The 17049-nt window shown below is 65.5% G+C and overlaps 1 protein-coding gene across 1 annotated transcript; it reads left to right on the top strand.

Annotated features, from left to right (window-relative positions):
• Positions 1-99: 99 nt before the first annotated feature.
• LOC115640705 (valine--tRNA ligase-like) lies at positions 100-16703 on the top strand. Its single transcript, XM_030543580.1, is given in 32 exon segments — positions 100-156; positions 2067-2468; positions 2704-2849; positions 3471-3621; positions 4015-4178; positions 4830-4914; positions 6062-6162; positions 6450-6577; positions 6717-6887; positions 7014-7095; positions 7539-7658; positions 7752-7860; positions 8502-8590; positions 8708-8798; positions 9203-9327; positions 9775-9878; positions 10397-10555; positions 10793-10883; positions 11260-11332; positions 11335-11364; positions 11505-11575; positions 11894-12019; positions 12132-12236; positions 12528-12596; positions 12706-12784; positions 13385-13512; positions 13758-13913; positions 14499-14706; positions 15176-15289; positions 15397-15572; positions 16000-16149; positions 16477-16703. Coding segments are annotated over 31 exon segments (3852 nt in total). The 5' UTR covers positions 100-156; positions 2067-2086; the 3' UTR covers positions 16546-16703.
• The last annotated feature ends 346 nt before the right edge of the window (positions 16704-17049 follow it).

Consider the following 17049-nt stretch of genomic DNA (forward strand, 5'->3'; position numbering starts at 1 on the left):
GGCAGACTTGGGCAGCGCGGGCCGGGGGCCGGGGGGCAGGTGGCGCGGGGGTCGCTGGGATCAGGCGGCGCCGCGGGCAGCCCGGGGCGGGTCCTGCAGGCGGGATCAGCCAAAGGCGGAGACACGTGGGGCCGGGAGCAGCTGCCGGGAGTGCAGGTACCGCGGGAGGCTGGAGCGTCCGCCCCATAGAACCCCGCCCCCCAGCACCGACACCCCCTGCCCCATAGATCTCCCAGCCCCCACCTCCCTGTCCTAATCCCCACAGCCCCCCCTACCTCCTGCCCCACAGATCTCCCAGCCCCCACCTCCCTGTCCTAATCCCCACAGCCCCCCCACTACCTCCTGCCCCACAGCCTGACACCCCCTGCCCCACAGATCTCCCAGCCCCCACCTCCCTGTTCTAATCCCCACAGCCCCCCTACCTCCTGCCCCACAGATCTCGCAGCCCCCACCTCCCTGTTCTAATCCCCACAGCCCCCCCTACCCCCTGTCCCACAGATCTCCCAGCCCCCACCTCCCTGTCCTAATCCCCACAGCCCCCCCACTACCTCCTGCCCCCCAGCACCGACACCCCCTGCCCCACAGATCTCCCAGCCCCCACTTCCCTGTTCTAATCCCCACAGCCCCCCACTACCTCCTGCCCCACAGCCGACCAGCCCTGACACCCCCTGCCCCATAGATCTGCCAGTCCCGCACCTCCCTGTCCTAATCCCCACAGCCCCCCCACTACTTCCTGCCCCACAGCCTGACACCTTCTGCCCACAGATCTCCCAGCCCCCCACCTCCCTGTCCTAATCCCCACACTACCTCCTGCCCCACAGCCGACCAGCCCTGACACCCCCTGCCCCACAGATCTCCCAGCCCCCCACCTCCCTGTCCTAATCCCCACAGTCCCCGACACTATCTCCTGCCCCACAGCCGACCAGTCCTGACATCCCCTGCCCCATAGATCTGCCAGCCCTGCATCTCCCTGTCCTAGCCCTCCCGCCCCAAACACACCCAGCACCTCCCCTAACCCCACATCTGCTCTGTCCTCGCCCCCGCCACACAGCACCCAGCCCGGACACCTCCTAGCCCTCCACCTCCCTGGCCTAACACCCCTTCTCTCTTCAGCCCCTCCTGCCTCCCCAAATGATCCCCTCAGTTGCACCTTCCCGTCCCCAGTTCATACCCCCGTCTGCCTCCCTCTGAGCTGCCTGTGGTCCATCCTGTGACTGGGGGGTGGTGATGTGGCTGGGTACCTAGGGCCATTGGCTGGGGCTGGGGGGGGTTGCTTGGATCGCCCCCCCCCCCCGTGACAGCTCCCTTGGCCCTGCCCCGCCCCAGGGGGAGGATTCTCGGAGGCGGGTCCAGGCGCTGGGATTGCATCAGCCCAGCTGGTGTCAGGGCCGAGCACTGGGGCCAGGTTGGAGCCAGTGCCCCCTAGAGGGGACAGGCCCCTGCCCCATTCCCTGCCCCCCTGAGCCAGCCAGTCCCCGTCCTGGGGCTGGATGGGAGCTGGTGCCCCCCAAAGGGGACAAGTCCCTGCCCTGTTCCCTGCCCCCCTGAGCCAGCCAGTCCTTGCTCTGGGGCTGGATGGGAGCTGGTGCCCCCCAAAGGGGACAAGTCCCTGCCCTGTTCCCTGCCCCCCTGAGCCAGCCAGTCCCCGTCCTGGGGCCGGATGGGAGCTGGTGCCCCCTAGAGGAGACAGGTAACTGCCCCATTCCCTGCCCCCCTGAGCCAGCCAGTCCCTGCCTTGGGGCCAGATGGGAGCTGGTGCCCCCCAGAGGGGACAGGTCCCTGCCCTGTTCCCTGCCCCCCTGAGCCAGCCAGTCCTCGCCCTGGGGCTGGGTGGGAGCTGGCACCCCCCAAAGGGGACAGGCCCCTGCCCCTTTCCCTGCCCCTCTGAGCCAGCCAGTCCCTGCCCTGGGGTCAGATGGGAGCTAGCGCCCCCTAGAGGGGACAGGCCCCTGCCCCTTTCTCTGCCCCCCTGAGCCAGCCAGTCCCTGCCCTGGGGCAGATGGGAACTGGTGCCACTTGCAGGGGAAAAGCCCCTTGGCTCACCAACTCTGTCTCTCCGTCCCCAGGTCTGTCTTCAGCCCTCGCCATGCCCACCCTGTACCTCTCCCCGCACCCGGAAAATTTCCAGAACCACCGGGTGCTGATCGCAGCCCACTATGCCCCCACGCTGCCTGAGGTGGTGGAGCTGCCGGAGCAGGGGCTTCTCCTGCAGCCCCCTGCCTCGTGCCCCCTGCCCAAGCTGCCAGCATTGGAGAGCCGGCCGGGGGTCTGGGTCTCGGGCCCGGCCGCCGTGGCTCATCTCCTGTGCCCGGAGCGGCTGAGGGGGCAGGGGCCAGCGGGGTGCGCGCTGGTGCAGCAGTGGGTGAGCTACGCTGAAGGGGAGATTGCCCCTGCCGCGTGCGCAGCCGCCTTCTCTGCCCTGGGTCTGGTGGAGCAGAGCAAGCAGGTGAGATCGCCCGGACTCCTGGGTTCTCAGGGAGGGGAGCGGGGTCTAGTTGTTAGAGGGTGGGGGGAGAACTAGGACTCCTGGGTTCTCCGGGAGGGGAGCAGGGTCTAGTGTTGGGGGGGTGGGCAGAGCCCGGACTCCTGGGTTCTCAGGGAGGGGAGTGGGGTCTAGTGGTTAGAGCAAGGGGGGGAGAAGCCAGGACTCCTGGGTCCTGTGTCTGTTGCATTACCCTGGCGTGTCTCTCTCTGCCTTCTCAGGTGTGTGGAGCGGGCGGTGGCTGAGCTGCACCTGGCCGCTGGCCGTGCTGGACGGGCACCTGAAGCTGCGCACGTACCTGGCGGCTGAGGCTGTAACGCTGGCGGACGTGACCGTGGCCTGTGCCCTGCTGCTGCCTTACAAATATGTGGGTGCCCCAGCTCCCCTGTGGCTCCGCCCTCCACGACCCATTCTCCCAGCTGCTGGGTGGAGGTGGGGGGTGCACTGAGGGAAAGATAGGAAATGTGGCGGGGGGGACTGAGAAGGCAAGATACCCCCACCCTCTCCCCCACACACTGGGGAGCAGGTGGGGTGTCCATTAGAACATCGTGGGGGTGGGGGGGACTTGGCACAGTCTGTGTGTGGGACTGGAAGGTCAGTTTTGGTTGGGAACTCATCTTGTGTCCACCCCACCACCTTTATTGTCAATAGTAGTGTCTCCCTTTTCCAATTTCAATAGTGGTATAATCTCCCCCTCAATTCCAGTGATGGTATTGCCTGATATTCCCCCTCCCCTCCTGAGTTTGAGTTATGGTATCTTCTCCCCGCTCAATTCCAATAATGGTTTTTTCCTGATATTGCCCCCTTCTCCATTATGGTATCTTCCCTCTCCCCCTTTCTAAGGATTTCTTTTCACTTCTCCACCCTGGAATATATTGGTATCTCCTAATTTTCTCTCTCCCGCCCCCGTTTCAATAATGGTATCTCCCATGCCCCCCATACCAATAATGGTTTCCCCCTCCCCCAATCTCTCGTGGTCTTTCCCCAGGTGCTGGATCCCCCGAGCCGGGCTGTTTACCCCAACGTCACGCGCTGGTTCCTGACTTGCGTCAACCAGCCCCAGTTTCAGGCCGTGCTGGGGCCAGTGAAGCTGTGTGAACAGGCGCGTGGGGGTGATGCCCCCAAACCGAAGACGCAGGGTAAGTGACCCCCCCAACACCCGCCCAGAGCACGCTCTTTCAAGCCTCCTTCGCCTGCAATGCCCCTGCTGCGTTGGCTTCGCAGTGGCCTGTGGAACTCCCTGCTGCTGGATTGACCCAGGGCTCAGATTCATGGTGGTGGGGGCGAGATACCAGCCTGGATGGGCCTATGGGTCTGATTGGGGGCAGGACTGGGATGGGGGTACCGGCTTGGATGAGCCCATTGATCTGATCTGGAGGCTGGGCTCACTGATGTGATCTGGGTGTCCGTGGGAATGGGGGGGGATACCTGGCTGGCTTGACCCACAGGTGAGGTTCATGGTGGTAGCCATGGGATACTGTGCTAGATAGGCTCATGGGTCCAATCTAGCCTGATTTTTTCCCACACCCCAGAGCCTGTGGTGCCTGCAGAGATGGGACCAGCAGCAGGGTCAGCCCCTGGCCCTGGGGAGGCCCCGGTCAAGAGCGCCTCTCAGCTGAAGAAAGAGGCGAAGAAGAAAGAGAAGCTGGAGAAATTCCAGCAGAAGAAGGAGAAAAGCCAACAGCAGCAGGGGGAGGTGAGGGAAATGCGGCCAGCTCTGGGATGGGGCGGCTGAGGAACAGCTGCGTGGAATGCTGCCTGAGGATGCCTGTGCTGAGATGCATCCAACTCTGGGGTGGGGTGGGGGTGGCTGGGGAACAGCTGCGTGAAACACCTGAGGATGGCCTGCCCGTTCCTGAAATGCAGCCAGCTCTGGAGCAGGCGGTTGGGGAACAGCTGCGTGGAACGTTGCCTGGGATGGCCTGTCCGGTGCTGAGATGCAGCCAGCTCTGGGGCAGGGTAGCTGGGGAACAGCTGCATGGAACTCTGCCTGGGGATGGCCTGCCCGGTGCTGAGATGCAGCCAGCTCTGGGGTGGGGCAGCTGGGGAACAGCTGTGTGGAACGCCGCACAAGAGTTTGGAAGAGGACAGGGGACCCTGTAGCTGTTTTGAAATTACAGGCTGCGTTTTAGCGAGGGCTCAATCGAGTCAGCCGAGTTGGGGCCTGGCCAGGACGCTGGGGTTCCCACCCCAACTCTTTGGTGGGAGAAGTACAAGGGTTCTGCAGTGAACATGCTGGCGCCTCCTGCTGCCCCCCACCTCGCTCCCTGCAGCACAGCGCCCCCCGTGGCGAAGGGCAGCATTACACGTCCTTTCTCTTTTCTTCTCTCGTTTCCGCGGGAGCCAGAAGAAAGCAAAAGCTGAGAAGAAAGAGAAGAAAGACCCCGGGGTTCTGACCTACGACACCCCCACGCGCCTGGGGGAGAAGAAAGGTACTAGGGGGGGGGCATTCGGCCTGTGATTGGGGGGGGGCTGCTCAGCATCAGGGCCCCCCCCCCCAGCAAAAGGGAGGTTGCTGCTGGTCTCAGCTGGTGGGGTTGAGGGATGCTGCCAGCAGCGGGAGGCGGAGCCAGCAGTGGAGGCGGAGCTCCCCTCTGCCCCACCCCAATTGGTGTCATAGGGGTGTGGCTTGGTGGCAGTTGGGGATTGGCTGATGGCGGCTAGTTAGGTAGAGGTTGGGATCTGCTTGATTGCTGATGAGTGACTGGTTGGACGCGACTGATGTCTGGTCACTGGCGATTGGTTGTCAATAGTGGGTAGGTGGTTGGGTGTGATGGCTGGTGATTGGCTAAAGCAGCCGGCTCTGGCCAACTGATTGGTTGGTGGTCATGGAGAGTTGATTGGCTATGGTGGCTGGTTATGGTCACTGGTTGGTTAGGGCTGGGTGATGGGCGGGTGATGGTGGTGGGTGCGGGGTGACTGGCCGAGCAGCTGATCGGTCAAAAATTCCCTTTTGGGTTCAGACGTGGAGGGGGTGCTGGATGGGGGGTGTCGCGCGGTTTTCAGAACCAGGCTCCGGCTCTGGGCTGGGGAGATGGCTCCTTCGCCCGGGGGCCTCACGGGGCCCAGCCGGCTCGTCGGCGAGCGAATGGCTTGGAGATCTTGGCTGTTCGGCCTGATTCGAGGCGGGGGTGTGGTAGATGGTTTGGGGGAGTTGTTGGGTGGATTGATAGTGTTGATGGATGGATAGTTGGGTTGCTGGGGGGGGTTGCTGGTTTGGGGCATGGATGGGTTGTTTGGGGGGCAGGTGGGTTGTTGAGGGGCTGGTTGGTGGTTGGATGGTTGGGATGGATTGGGGGGTAGTTGGTTTGCAGGGGGGTTATTGGGTGGATGGATGGCTGTGTTGTTGGAGGCATGGGTTGTTGAGGATGGCCAAACAGACGAACAGCCGGACTGACAGCTCATGCTGAACATCTCGGGCTCTGGAGCCGGGCTGGCTGGCGACGGTGGCTGACCGATGACTGGCTGGTTAACGACGTTTGCCTGTTCATCTCCAATCACTGCTCTGATGTACATGGGGGGGTGCGGATCAGGACCCTGGGGGATTCCTGCTCAGGCCTCTCTCTCCTTCCCCTGCAGACGTGACTGGCCCCATGCCCGACGCCTACAGCCCGCAGTACGTGGAGGCGGCCTGGTACCCGTGGTGGGAAAGCCAGGGCTTCTTCAAACCCGAGTATGGGGTGAGTGGGGGCTGGGCGGGGGCCCAAGGCTGGAATTGAGTGGCCCTCAGATAACAGGAATTGCCCCTGTGCGTGGGAGCAGAAGGAGGGATAAGATACCCAGGACAGGGCTGGTCCCCTCCAGCAGGGGGCGCTGACCCAGGTGTGGGGCTATTTTGGGTGCCGCCGAACCAAAACCAGCCTTGGCCTCCCAAATCTCAGCCTCGTGTGCTCTCAGGGACTCACCCTCCGGGCGGGCAGTACGGGAGTTCTGACACACAGTCTGATTCTCCCCCTGCTTCCCCCAGCGGCAGTGCGTCTCGGAGCCGAACCCCAAAGGGCTCTTCATGATGTGCATCCCACCCCCCAACGTCACCGGCTCGCTGCACCTGGGCCACGCGCTCACCAACGCCATCCAGGACGCCCTGACCCGCTGGTGAGACGCCCCCCACGCCCACCCCACAGCCCCTGAGCTCCCCGCAGCCCTGCTGGTGCCCCTCACTCCCGACCCGCAGCCCCCAGGGCTCCCCGCAGCCCTGCTGGTGCCCCTCACCCTGGCTGTGACATCCCGGCAGGCACCGGATGCGCGGCGAGACGACGCTGTGGAACCCGGGCTGTGACCACGCCGGCATCGCCACGCAGGTGGTGGTGGAGAAGAAGCTGTGGCGGGAGCGGGGACAGACGCGGCACGACCTGGGCCGGGAGGCGTTCGTCCGCGAGGTCTGGAAAATGGAAAGAACGAGTGAGTGCCGGGATCGGGGTGTCCCCACCCCAGAGCACAGCCCCCTATCGCTGCCTCGGCTGCCAGGGGAGAGCCCCTTGCAGCACAGCACACCCTAGCGCCGCCCTGATTCTCCTCCGTCTCCCCACAGGAAGGGCGACAGGATCTACCATCAGCTCAGGAAGCTCGGATCGTCCATGGACTGGGATAGAGCCTGCTTCACGATGGATCCGGTACGCTCTGCCATGCGCCGTGGGACCTGTCCTCTTTAGGGGGCGCCGGCTCCCATCCGGCCCCAGGGTGGGAACTGGCTGGCTCGGGGGGTGGGGAATGGGGCAGGGACCTGTCCCCTCTAGGGGGTGCCGGCTCCCATCTGGCCCCAGAGGTGGGTCCATGCAGCTCCTATCACCCCCCTCCCCTTTCCCCAGTTCTGCCGTGTGCAGTGGCGTGCCCCCCACCTCCAACGTGAGGAACATCCCATGATTCCCATCCCTGGGGCAGTCAGAGGTCACACTGGGGCGATGTGGGTCAGAGCTGGCCCCGTGGGAACTTGCTCCACACGTAGGAGAATCTCCCTCCCTGGGTGGCAGTGCGGGGTGCAAGACACGGGGATGTGTGGTCTGACGTCTCTCCGGCAGGGGGCAGGGATCTCACCTCTCCTCTTGCTCCTCCGCAGAAACTGTCCTACGCTGTGCAGGAAGCCTTCATCCGGCTGCACGAGGAGGGGGTGATTTACCGCAGCAAACGCCTGGTCAACTGGTCCTGCACCCTGCACTCTGCCATCTCCGACATTGAGGTGTGTGTGAGGGGACCTGGAGCTGGGAGCGGGGTGGTCCAGCTAGAGGGGCTTGCGGGAGGGTTGGTGACGTCTCGGCTTCCCCCCTCCCAGGTGGATAAGAAGGAGCTGTCCGGCCGGACCCTCCTGCCCGTCCCCGGGTACAAGGACAAGGTGGAATTTGGGGTGCTGGTGTCATTCGCCTACAAGCTCGAGGACTCAGGTAGGGCCAGGGAGGGGGATGGGGCAGGGAACAGGACATGGGGCCTTTTCCCTCCGATTTGGCCCCAGGGTGGGGACTGCCTGGCTTAGGGGGGCAGGGAAAGGAGCACAGGGCCTGTCCCCTGTAGGGAGCGCCGGTTTTGATCCTGGGCAGGGAATGGGGCACGGGTCCTGTCCCCTGTAGGGGGCGCCGGTTCTGATCCTGGGCAGAGGTGGACAGGGAATGGGGCATGGGGCCTGTCTCCTGTAGGGGGCACCAGTTCTGATCCAGGTCGGGGAGGGGCAGGGAATGGGGCACGGGTCCTGTCCCCTGTAGGGGACGCCGGTTCTGATCCTGGGCAGAGGTGGACAGGGAATGGGGCACGGGTCCTGTCCCCTGTAGGGGGCGCCGGTTCTGATCCTGGGCAGAGGTGGACAGGGAATGGGGCACGGGGCCTGTCTCCTGTAGGGGGCACCGGTTCTGATCCAGGTCGGGGAGGGGCAGGGAATGGGGCACGGGGCCTGTCTCCTGTAGGGGGCACCGGTTCTGATCCGGTGGGGCAGGGAATGGGACCTGTCCCCTGTAGGAGGCGCGGTTCTGATCCGGTGGTGGGGTGGGGCTTACTTGGGGGGGAGTCTCACCATTTGACACTCTCCCCACAGACGAGGAGGTTGTCGTGGCGACGACGCGGGTGGAGACCATGCTGGGGGACGCGGCCGTGGCGGTGCATCCGCAGGACCCCCGCTACCAGGTGCCTGCCGTGGGTGGGGAGCGTGTGAGCTGGGGAGGGAGGGGCTTGCTGAGTGACCCCGGGGGTGTCTGGTTTTGGGGTCCCCCAAGTGACCCCCTCGTCTGCTCCCCGTTCCAGCATCTCCATGGGAAGCATGTCCTGCACCCCTTCACCGGGCGGCGCATGCCCATCGTCTGCGACGACTTCGTGGACATGGGCTTCGGGACTGGTACGTGGGGGCGGGGCCTAGGGCAGAGGCGGGGCCTAAGAGGGAAAAGGGAGGAGAGGAGGGGCCTAATGGAGTGGGGGCGGGACCTGACAAAGGAGCCAATGGGGCCAGGACCTAGTGACTGGGGGTGGGGCCTAGGGAGGTGTGATGTGAAACACAGGAGGGGCCCAGCCAAGGGAAGTGAAGGGGGGTGGAGTGACTTGGGGTGGGGCCCAGAATCATGGGAGGGGCTATGGGGCATGGAGTGAATACAGGGCCAGGGCCAGGTCCCAGGGTTGTGGGTGGGGTCTTGGTGAGGTCAATGCCTGGGGAGTGGAGTGAGGCTGGGGGTGAAAGGGGAGGGGCCCCAAGGCTGCAGTGAATCACAAGGCTTGTCTGACACCTGCTCCCCCCACCGCCCCCAGGTGCGGTGAAGATCACCCCGGCCCACGACCACAACGACTATGAGGTGGGGCAGCGCCATGGCCTGGACTACGTCACCATCATCGACGACAGCGGGTGCCTCATCAATGTACCTCCCCCCTTCCTGGTATGGGAGGGACCAGCGGGCTGGGGGGTGGATACTGTGCTGGATGGGCCCAGGGCTTGGATCGGTGGTGTCAGCAGTGGGGCATCAAACTGGGGCTGGGGAATTCTTAGGTTGATCTAGGGCAGGAGATACTAGACTGGATGGGCCCCGGTGTGGGTCTGATTTGTGCTGGCAGTAGTGGATACTGGGTTGGGCGGTCCCCAGGGCTCTGATCCGTGGTGGGAGTAGTGGGATGCTCTGTTGGACAGGCCCCAGGGGCTCTGATCTGTGGTGGCAGTAGTGGGATACTTGATTGGGCGGGCCCAGGGCTCTGATCCGTGGTGGCAGAGGTGGGATAATATGAGGCTGAACAGGCCCTGGTGTGCAGTCTGATCTGTGGTGGGAGAAGTAGGATACCAGGCTGGATGGGCCCCAGGGATCTGACCCTCCTTGCTTCCCCCAATGCAGGGTATGAAGCGGTTCGAGGCCCGGGGGGCTGTGCTGGAGGCCCTGAAGCAGAAGGGACTGTTCAAGGAAGTGAAGGACAACCCATGGTAGTCCCGTGTGTGCAGGTGAGGGGGACTCTTTGATGGGGCGGAGGGATATCCTCATAGGGGGGCAGGGGTTAGAGCAGCGCTCGCTAAGGAGGCGGAGGGGTATCTGTGAAGGGGGGGCTGATTGGCCAGTGGGGGACTTTTGAGGGGTGGGCTGTTGGTGTAGGGGGCCGGGGTTGTGCAGGATACAGGGAGTCGGGGTGCAAAGGGCGGGAGGGATATCTGTGCATCAGGAAGGATGTGGGGGGCCGGGTATCTGAAGGAGAGGTGAGGGCGGCTCTCGGTGGCGGAGGGATACGTTGTGCAGAAAGAAGGAGTTGAGAGTTCAATCCTTGAGGGGGCTACTTAGGAATCTGGGCAAAATCAGTCCTTGGTCCTGCTAGCGAAGGCAGGGGGCTGGACTCGATGGCCTTTCAAGGTCCCTTCCAGTTCTAGTTCAAATAAAAATAAAAGCTATGGGGGGCACCGGACGGCTGCCCCATGAGGGGAGCGATAGGGCTGGCGGAAGGACACAGGGACTGTTTGTCACCCCCCAGCCGCTCGAAGGACGTGGTGGAGCCGCTGCTGAAGCCGCAGTGGTACGTGCGCTGCGAGGGGCTGGCCCGGGGGGCGGCCGATGCCGTGCGCCGTGGGGAGCTGCGCATCCTGCCCCCCTTCCACTGCAAGACCTGGTTCCAGTGGATGGACAACATCAGGTGAGGCTCCGGGAGCGCTCCCTCCGCTGCAGCCACGATAATAGGGCTTTTATCCACCTGCTTCACACACCTCTCCGCATTGGCGCAGCTGGAACCTGCTGCCTGCCTCCCTTCCCCCCTGCAGGCCCTGCCTCCCTGGCTGTGGTACAGCAGCGGTAGTAGATCTTTTATCCACCCTGCCCTGCCACAAGGAGGCAGTAATATCCCAGGTGACATCTGAGGCATTTTCTCCCCCAGGGACTGGTGCATCTCCCGGCAGCTGTGGTGGGGCCACCGCGTCCCGGCCTATTTTGTCACCGTGGACGACCCCTCGGTGCCCCCAGGAGAGGTGAGGGGGGGACAGAAACCCCAGGAAGTATTTGGGGACGGGAACAAATTTATGTCAGTGCCCACCCCAAAACCGTAGGTGTGGGGCAGTATTGTGGAGGCAGCAGAAGGAAACAAACTGACACAAGGGAATTCAGCTTTGATTCATGTTAACCTGTGGAACTCACTGCAACATGATTATGTAATGGGGAAACCGAGCCAGATAGCCCTGGATCTGAGCCAGGAGGGGCAGGATGCGGGGTCGATGGGCCCAGGAGTCTGAGCTGAGCCAGGAGGGGTAGGACGCTGGGGTCGGTGGGCCAGGGGTCTGAGCCGGGAGGGGTGGGACGCCGGGGTCGATGGGCCCTGGGTCTGATGTCTGGTAACTCCCCTCCCAGGACATGGACGGCCAATACTGGGTGAGCGGGCGAAGCGAAGAGGAGGCCAAGGACAAAGCGGCTAAGGCCTTTGGGTGACCCCGGACAAGATCTCGCTGCGGCAAGGTATGGCGGGGGGGTCCTGGGGCTGCAGGTCGGGTGTGGGGGGCGCTGCTTTTACAACAGCGCCCCCTTCCGGTCGCCTGGCGCGTGCCATGGGCTCCTGTACTAATGTCTGTCCGTCTCTCCATCGCTCTTGTTCTCAGACGACGACGTCCTGGACACCTGGTTCTCCTCCGGCCTCTTCCCATTCTCCATCTTCGGCTGGCCCAACGCCGTGAGTCTGCGATGCGGGGAGGGGGACCCAGGCATCTGGGACAGGGGTGCTGGGTGCTCACCCCTGGGAGGGGCTGGGGGAAATGGGACCCAGGCGTCCAGGTCAGCAGCACAGGGCACCACACCTAGCTGTGTGGGTTGGTGGAGACCGGGCTGGAGAATGGGACCCAGGCATCCAGGGCGCTCACCCCTCGGGAGGGATGGGAGATGGGAAGGCAGCACAGGGGCTCACCGCAGTGGGGCTGGGGATGCGGCTGGGGCTGGGGAATGGGACCCAGGTGTCCAGCTCGGTCGCGTCACCATCTGTCTGTCCCGGCAGAGTGAAGACCTGCAGGTTTTCTACCCGGGGACCCTGCTGGAGACGGGCCACGACATCCTCTTCTTCTGGGTGGCCCGCATGGTCATGCTGGGGCTGAAGCTGACGGGCAAGCTGCCCTTCCGCGAGGTGAGAGCGGGGCACGGTGCCCCCCCCGCCAGTACGGGGCCCCCCCCAACCCCGCCTGGGGGCCTCGGGGTGACCCTGACACCCTCCCCCCCCCAACCTGGCTGTGTTTCAGGTTTACCTTCATGCCGTTGTCCGCGACGCCCACGGCAGGAAAATGAGCAAGTCGTTAGGCAATGTCATCGACCCGCTGGATGTGATCAGCGGTATCACGCTGGAGGTAACCGCTGGGGGGGGGGACATCTGGCCCCCCTAACCCATCCTCCCAGATGTAACCGAAGCCCTTGCCCTGCCATGTAGCCCAACAGCCGCCTGGATCGGCAGGGGGCTTCCCGTCTGTGCCTACAGCGGGGTTAGCTGGAAGCTGTCCATCAGTAGGTTTCAGAGTGAACAACCCGTGGTGATTCCTGGGATGGTGTGCGGCTCTCCAGGCAATACTCAGGCTCTCGGCAGCCTGGGCCCATGTCCCCGGTTGGCGCCGTCCTTAGCTGTATCCATTCTCCCTCTGCAGGGTTTGCATGCGCAGCTCCTGGAGAGCAACCTGGAGCCGGCCGAGGTGGAGCGGGCCAGGCAGGGCCAGGTGAGGGGCTTGGGGGAAAGCGGGAGCCCGTGGGGCTGAATGTGGGGGGCAGTGATGGGGGGACAATGGCGTTGGCTGGGAGTTGATCCCCCTCTTTCCATCCTTCTAGAAAAGCGATTACCCTGCTGGGATCCCGGAGTGCGGCACGGACGCCCTGCGCTTCGCCCTCTGCGCGTACACCTCCCAGGGTGAGTTCCTGGCTTCCCCTGAGAGTCCTGCCGTGGGGCCAGGGAGGGACCCCTTGGCTGGCCCGGCCCCCCTGCTCCCAGCCCTGGCTGCCCTCCCAGGTCCCCAGCCCCTCGGCTGATCTGGGCTAAGTTTGCCCCCAGCTAGCCCCTTCTGTACTACTCCAGGACCCTTTGGCACCCCTGGGGGAGCCGTGCAACCTACACAGGGAGACTGAGGCACACCTGTGTGCCATAAACACAACAGAAAATTCCCTCGTTGTCTCTGGCTCCGTCTCTCTGTCTGTGGGCACCGGTGTCTCTCCCTGCAGCACCGTCCTGCCCCCAGTCACCTGCCCCTTTCGTTCTCCAGCTTGCGGCCTGGCTCTGCCCCATGTCGACGGCTGGGGGCCGGCCACCCATTGCCGTGGGTCTGTTTCAGCTCGCCCTATAGTGGCCTATTTGCACCACCCCAGAGATCTGAACCCCGCCAGGCCCTGCCTTGCCCTGGCTTCTTAGCTCTTCCCATGCTGAGCCCCAGGGAAACTGAGGCACACATCGGCCTCCTGAAAACACGACTCAAATTCCCACTTTGTGTCCCCCCCCCCTTGCCTCGCCCGCCAGGCCGTGACATCAACCTGGACGTGAACCGCATCCTGGGCTACCGGCACTTCTGCAACAAGCTCTGGAACGCCACCAAATTCGCCGTCCGCAGCCTGGGGGCTGAGTTCCAGCCCCCGCCCGGACCGGAGGTGAGAGGGACCTGCGGCCCGGTGCCCCGTTATGTCCCCGCCTGGGGCCCCCTGCTGAGCCCATGGCCCAGGGCCCCTGCTGAGTCTGCGGCCCGGCACCCCCTCTTGTCCCCCACCTGGTGCCCCTGCCGAGGCCCCACAGCCCAGCACCTCCCTGCGCCCCCTGCCGAGGCCCACAGCCGGCGCCCCCCGCTGCCTGCAGCACCAGCCCTCCCCGCTCAGCAGCGTCTCGTCCCCGGCTGTAGCCCAGCGGTGCCGAGAGCCTGATCGATCGCTGGATCCTGAGCCGGCTCAGCCTGGCCGTGGAGCTGAGCGACGCCGGGTTCCGGGCCTACGACTTCCCGGGCGTCACCACGGCCATCTACAACTTCTGGCTCTACGAGCTCTGCGACGTCTACCTGGTAAGGGGGGCCCTCGGGAGGGGTGGGGCTGGCCCCTGGGCACAGGGCTGGCTGGGGGTGTGAGGCAGGGGAGATGGGGCATGGGGCTTCCCCCCCAGGGATGCCGGCTCGTGGCTGGCTGGGGGGAGGGGCAGGGAATGGAGCATGGGGCTTCCCACCCCCCCAGGGATGCCGGCTCGTGGCTGGCTGGGGGGAGGGGCAGGGAATGGGGCATGGGGCTTCCCACCCCCCAGGATGCCGGCTCGTGGGTGGCTGGGGGGAGGGGCAGGGAATTGTGCATGGGGCTTCCCCCCCCCCCGGGATGCCGGCTCATGGCTGGCTGGGGGGAGGGGCAGGGAATGGGGCATGGGGCTTCCCACCCCCCCCAGGGACGCCGGCTCGTGGCTGGCTGGGGGGAGGGGCAGGGAATGGGGCATGGGCCTTCCCCCCCCCTCCCCCCCCGGACGCCGGCTCGTGGCTGGCTGGGGGGGGAGTTCCCCCCAGGGACACCAGGTCCCAGCCCCAGGGCAGGGACTGGGGAGGCTCTAGGAGACGGGGCCTGTCCCCCCCCGGGGGCGCTGGCGCTGACCTGCCCCCTCCCCCCAGGAGTGCCTGAAGCCCGTGTTCGCCGAGGGGGAGGCGGCTGCCGTGGTGGCCGCCCGCTGCACCCTCTACACCTGCCTGGACGCCGGCCTGCGGCTCCTCTCCCCCTTCATGCCCTTCGTCAGCGAGGAGCTTTTCCAGCGCCTGCCCCGCCGCGCCCCCCCAGGCGCCCCTCAGCATCTGCGTCACCCCCTACCCCAGCCCCGAACAGGTAACCGGCCGGGCGGGAGTGAGGGGCACCAGTGGGGCGGGGGGGGGACACCCAGGGGCGGCCGAGCAGGAGTGAGGGGCACCCACGGGGCATGGGAGGGGACACCCGGGGCGGCCGGGCGGGAGTGAGGGGCACCCACGGGGCATGGGAGGGGACACCCGGGGCGGCCGGGCGGGAGTGAGGGGCACCCACAGGGCACGGGAGGGGACACCAAGGGGTGGCCGGGCGGGAGTGAGGGGCACCCACGGGGCATGGGAGGGGGACACCAAGGGGTGGCCGTGCGGGAGTGAGGGCACCTGTGGGGCGGGGACCCGGGGCTCTGGGGACAAGGGCTGTGGGGTGGGGGGGCTGGGCTAGCAGGGGCTGCGGGTCGGGAGTGAGGGGCACTGCGGGGCGGCAGGGACACTGGGGCTGCGGGGCGGGAGTGAGGGGCACCGTTAACCCTCTCCTCTTATCCTCTCCGCTCCAGTTCTGCTTGGCGGGACGGGGGGGCTGGAGGGCTCGGTCGAGTTCTCGCTGGGCATCGTCCGCGCCGTGCGCTCCCTGCGGGCCGACTACAGCCTCACCCGGACCAGAGCAGACTGTGGGTATCCGCCTGGGGGGGGATCTGCCCCCCCAAACGCCGTGACCTCTGACCTCTCTCCCAGCACCCCCTGACCTTTCTCCTGTCGCCCCCCTCCCCCTCTCCAGGTTTTCTACAGTGCCTGGACTCGGGTGCGGCCGACGCCGCCAGCCGCTGCTCTGCCTACATCCGCAGCCTCTCCTCCTCCGGCCTGGTGCGGGTGCTGGGCCCGGGCGAGGCCCCCCCCGCTGGCTGCGCCGTGGCCGTCGCCTCCGACAAGTGCACCGTCCACCTGCTGCTCAAGGTGAGAGGAGCCAGGGCCTGGGACCCAGGCGTCCGGGCCGGCAGCACAGGGCTCTCAACCCTAGGGGGCTGGAGACTGGGCTGGGGATTGGACCTAGGTGTCCGGGGGAGAGGGGGTTCTCCCCTAGATGGCTGAAGCCAGCAGGCAGGACCCAGGCATCCGGGTGGCCCTGCGGGGGACTCTTCCCATTGATCAGGGTCCAGGACAGCCCTGCAGGGGGGCTCTCCCCACAGAACCGCAGCCAGCGAGTAGGGTCCGCGATGGCCCTGTGAGGGACTCCCCAGCGAGCGGGACCCCGGCGTCCGGGTGGCCCTGTGGGTGGCTCTCCCCAGTGAGCGGGACCCCGGGTGGTCCTGCGGGGGCCTCTCCCCAGCAAGTAGGACCCCAGCATCCGTGCGGCTGACGGGCAGGGCTCTGCACCCCCCAGGGTCTGATCGACGCGGAGAAGGAGATCGCCAAGCTGTCTGGGAAGCAGGGTGAGCTGCAGAAGCAGATCGACCGGCTGCGGGAGCGGATGGAGACCCCCGATTATGGCACCAAGGTGCCCCCCAAGGTCCAGGAGTCTGACGCTGCCAAGGTACCCAGCTGTCCCCCCAGCAGGGGGCTCCCACCCTCATGCTTCAGGGCAGCCCCCCTGCTGGGGTCAGGAAGGCACATTCCTTCTCGAGGCTCTAGGGGGTGCTGCAAGTGGGGGGCTGTTCTGGGGGGCTAGGGAGGAGATGCTTTGCAGGGGGACAAGGGGGTGCTGCAATGTGCGGGGCCAGGCAGGGGTTGTTGGGAGGACTCAGGAGCAGGGGATGCTGTGTTATGGGGGGGGTTGAGCAGGGAAGCTGGGGAAGGTGCTGTGCTGGAGGGGGCCCGGCCGCGTGTCCCCCCCTCACCCCCGGCCGCGTGTCCCCCGCAGCTGCAGCAGAGCCAGACCGAGCTGCAGAAGGTGACGGAGGCGATGGAAACTTTCCAGAGGATGATCTGAGACAGATGGACCCCGCAGCCCCTCCCCCCCGCTGGGGGGCTGCCCCACGGCCGGCTTAATCCCCAACCCCACTGCTCTCTGATTTCCCCCTGCCCGCTCTATTTTTTTTTTGGAGATATTAAACTATTTTGCCGATTTAGAAAAGCTCAGGTCTTCCTTGGGGTGTTTGGGGGTGGGGGCTGCGCCGTGGGGGGTGCTCCACCACCACTAGCAGCAGGTGGGCTTTTATCCTCCCTTGATGTGGGGCACTGTGTCTGACTCGCCCTTCACCCCCCTCCAGCACCGGGGCATTCGGACCCCAAAGGGGGCGGGGGAGAGTGTCCTGGTGGGAGGATGTGGGGTTTAGGGGGAAAGAGGCAAGACTCCAGCCAGCCCCCCTGGCCCCTAGCTGTGGGGCTGGGCTGGCTGGGTCGCTGGTGCACCCTGCAGGCCACTTTCCCTCGTCCCGTCTCTGCCAGGCTGGGGTGACTCAGCGCTGGGCCTGGGGCCAGGGACCTGCTCGGC

This window comes from Gopherus evgoodei, unplaced genomic scaffold (genome assembly GCF_007399415.2).
Source record: "Gopherus evgoodei ecotype Sinaloan lineage unplaced genomic scaffold, rGopEvg1_v1.p scaffold_32_arrow_ctg1, whole genome shotgun sequence".
Lineage (NCBI taxonomy): Eukaryota > Metazoa > Chordata > Testudines > Testudinidae > Gopherus > Gopherus evgoodei.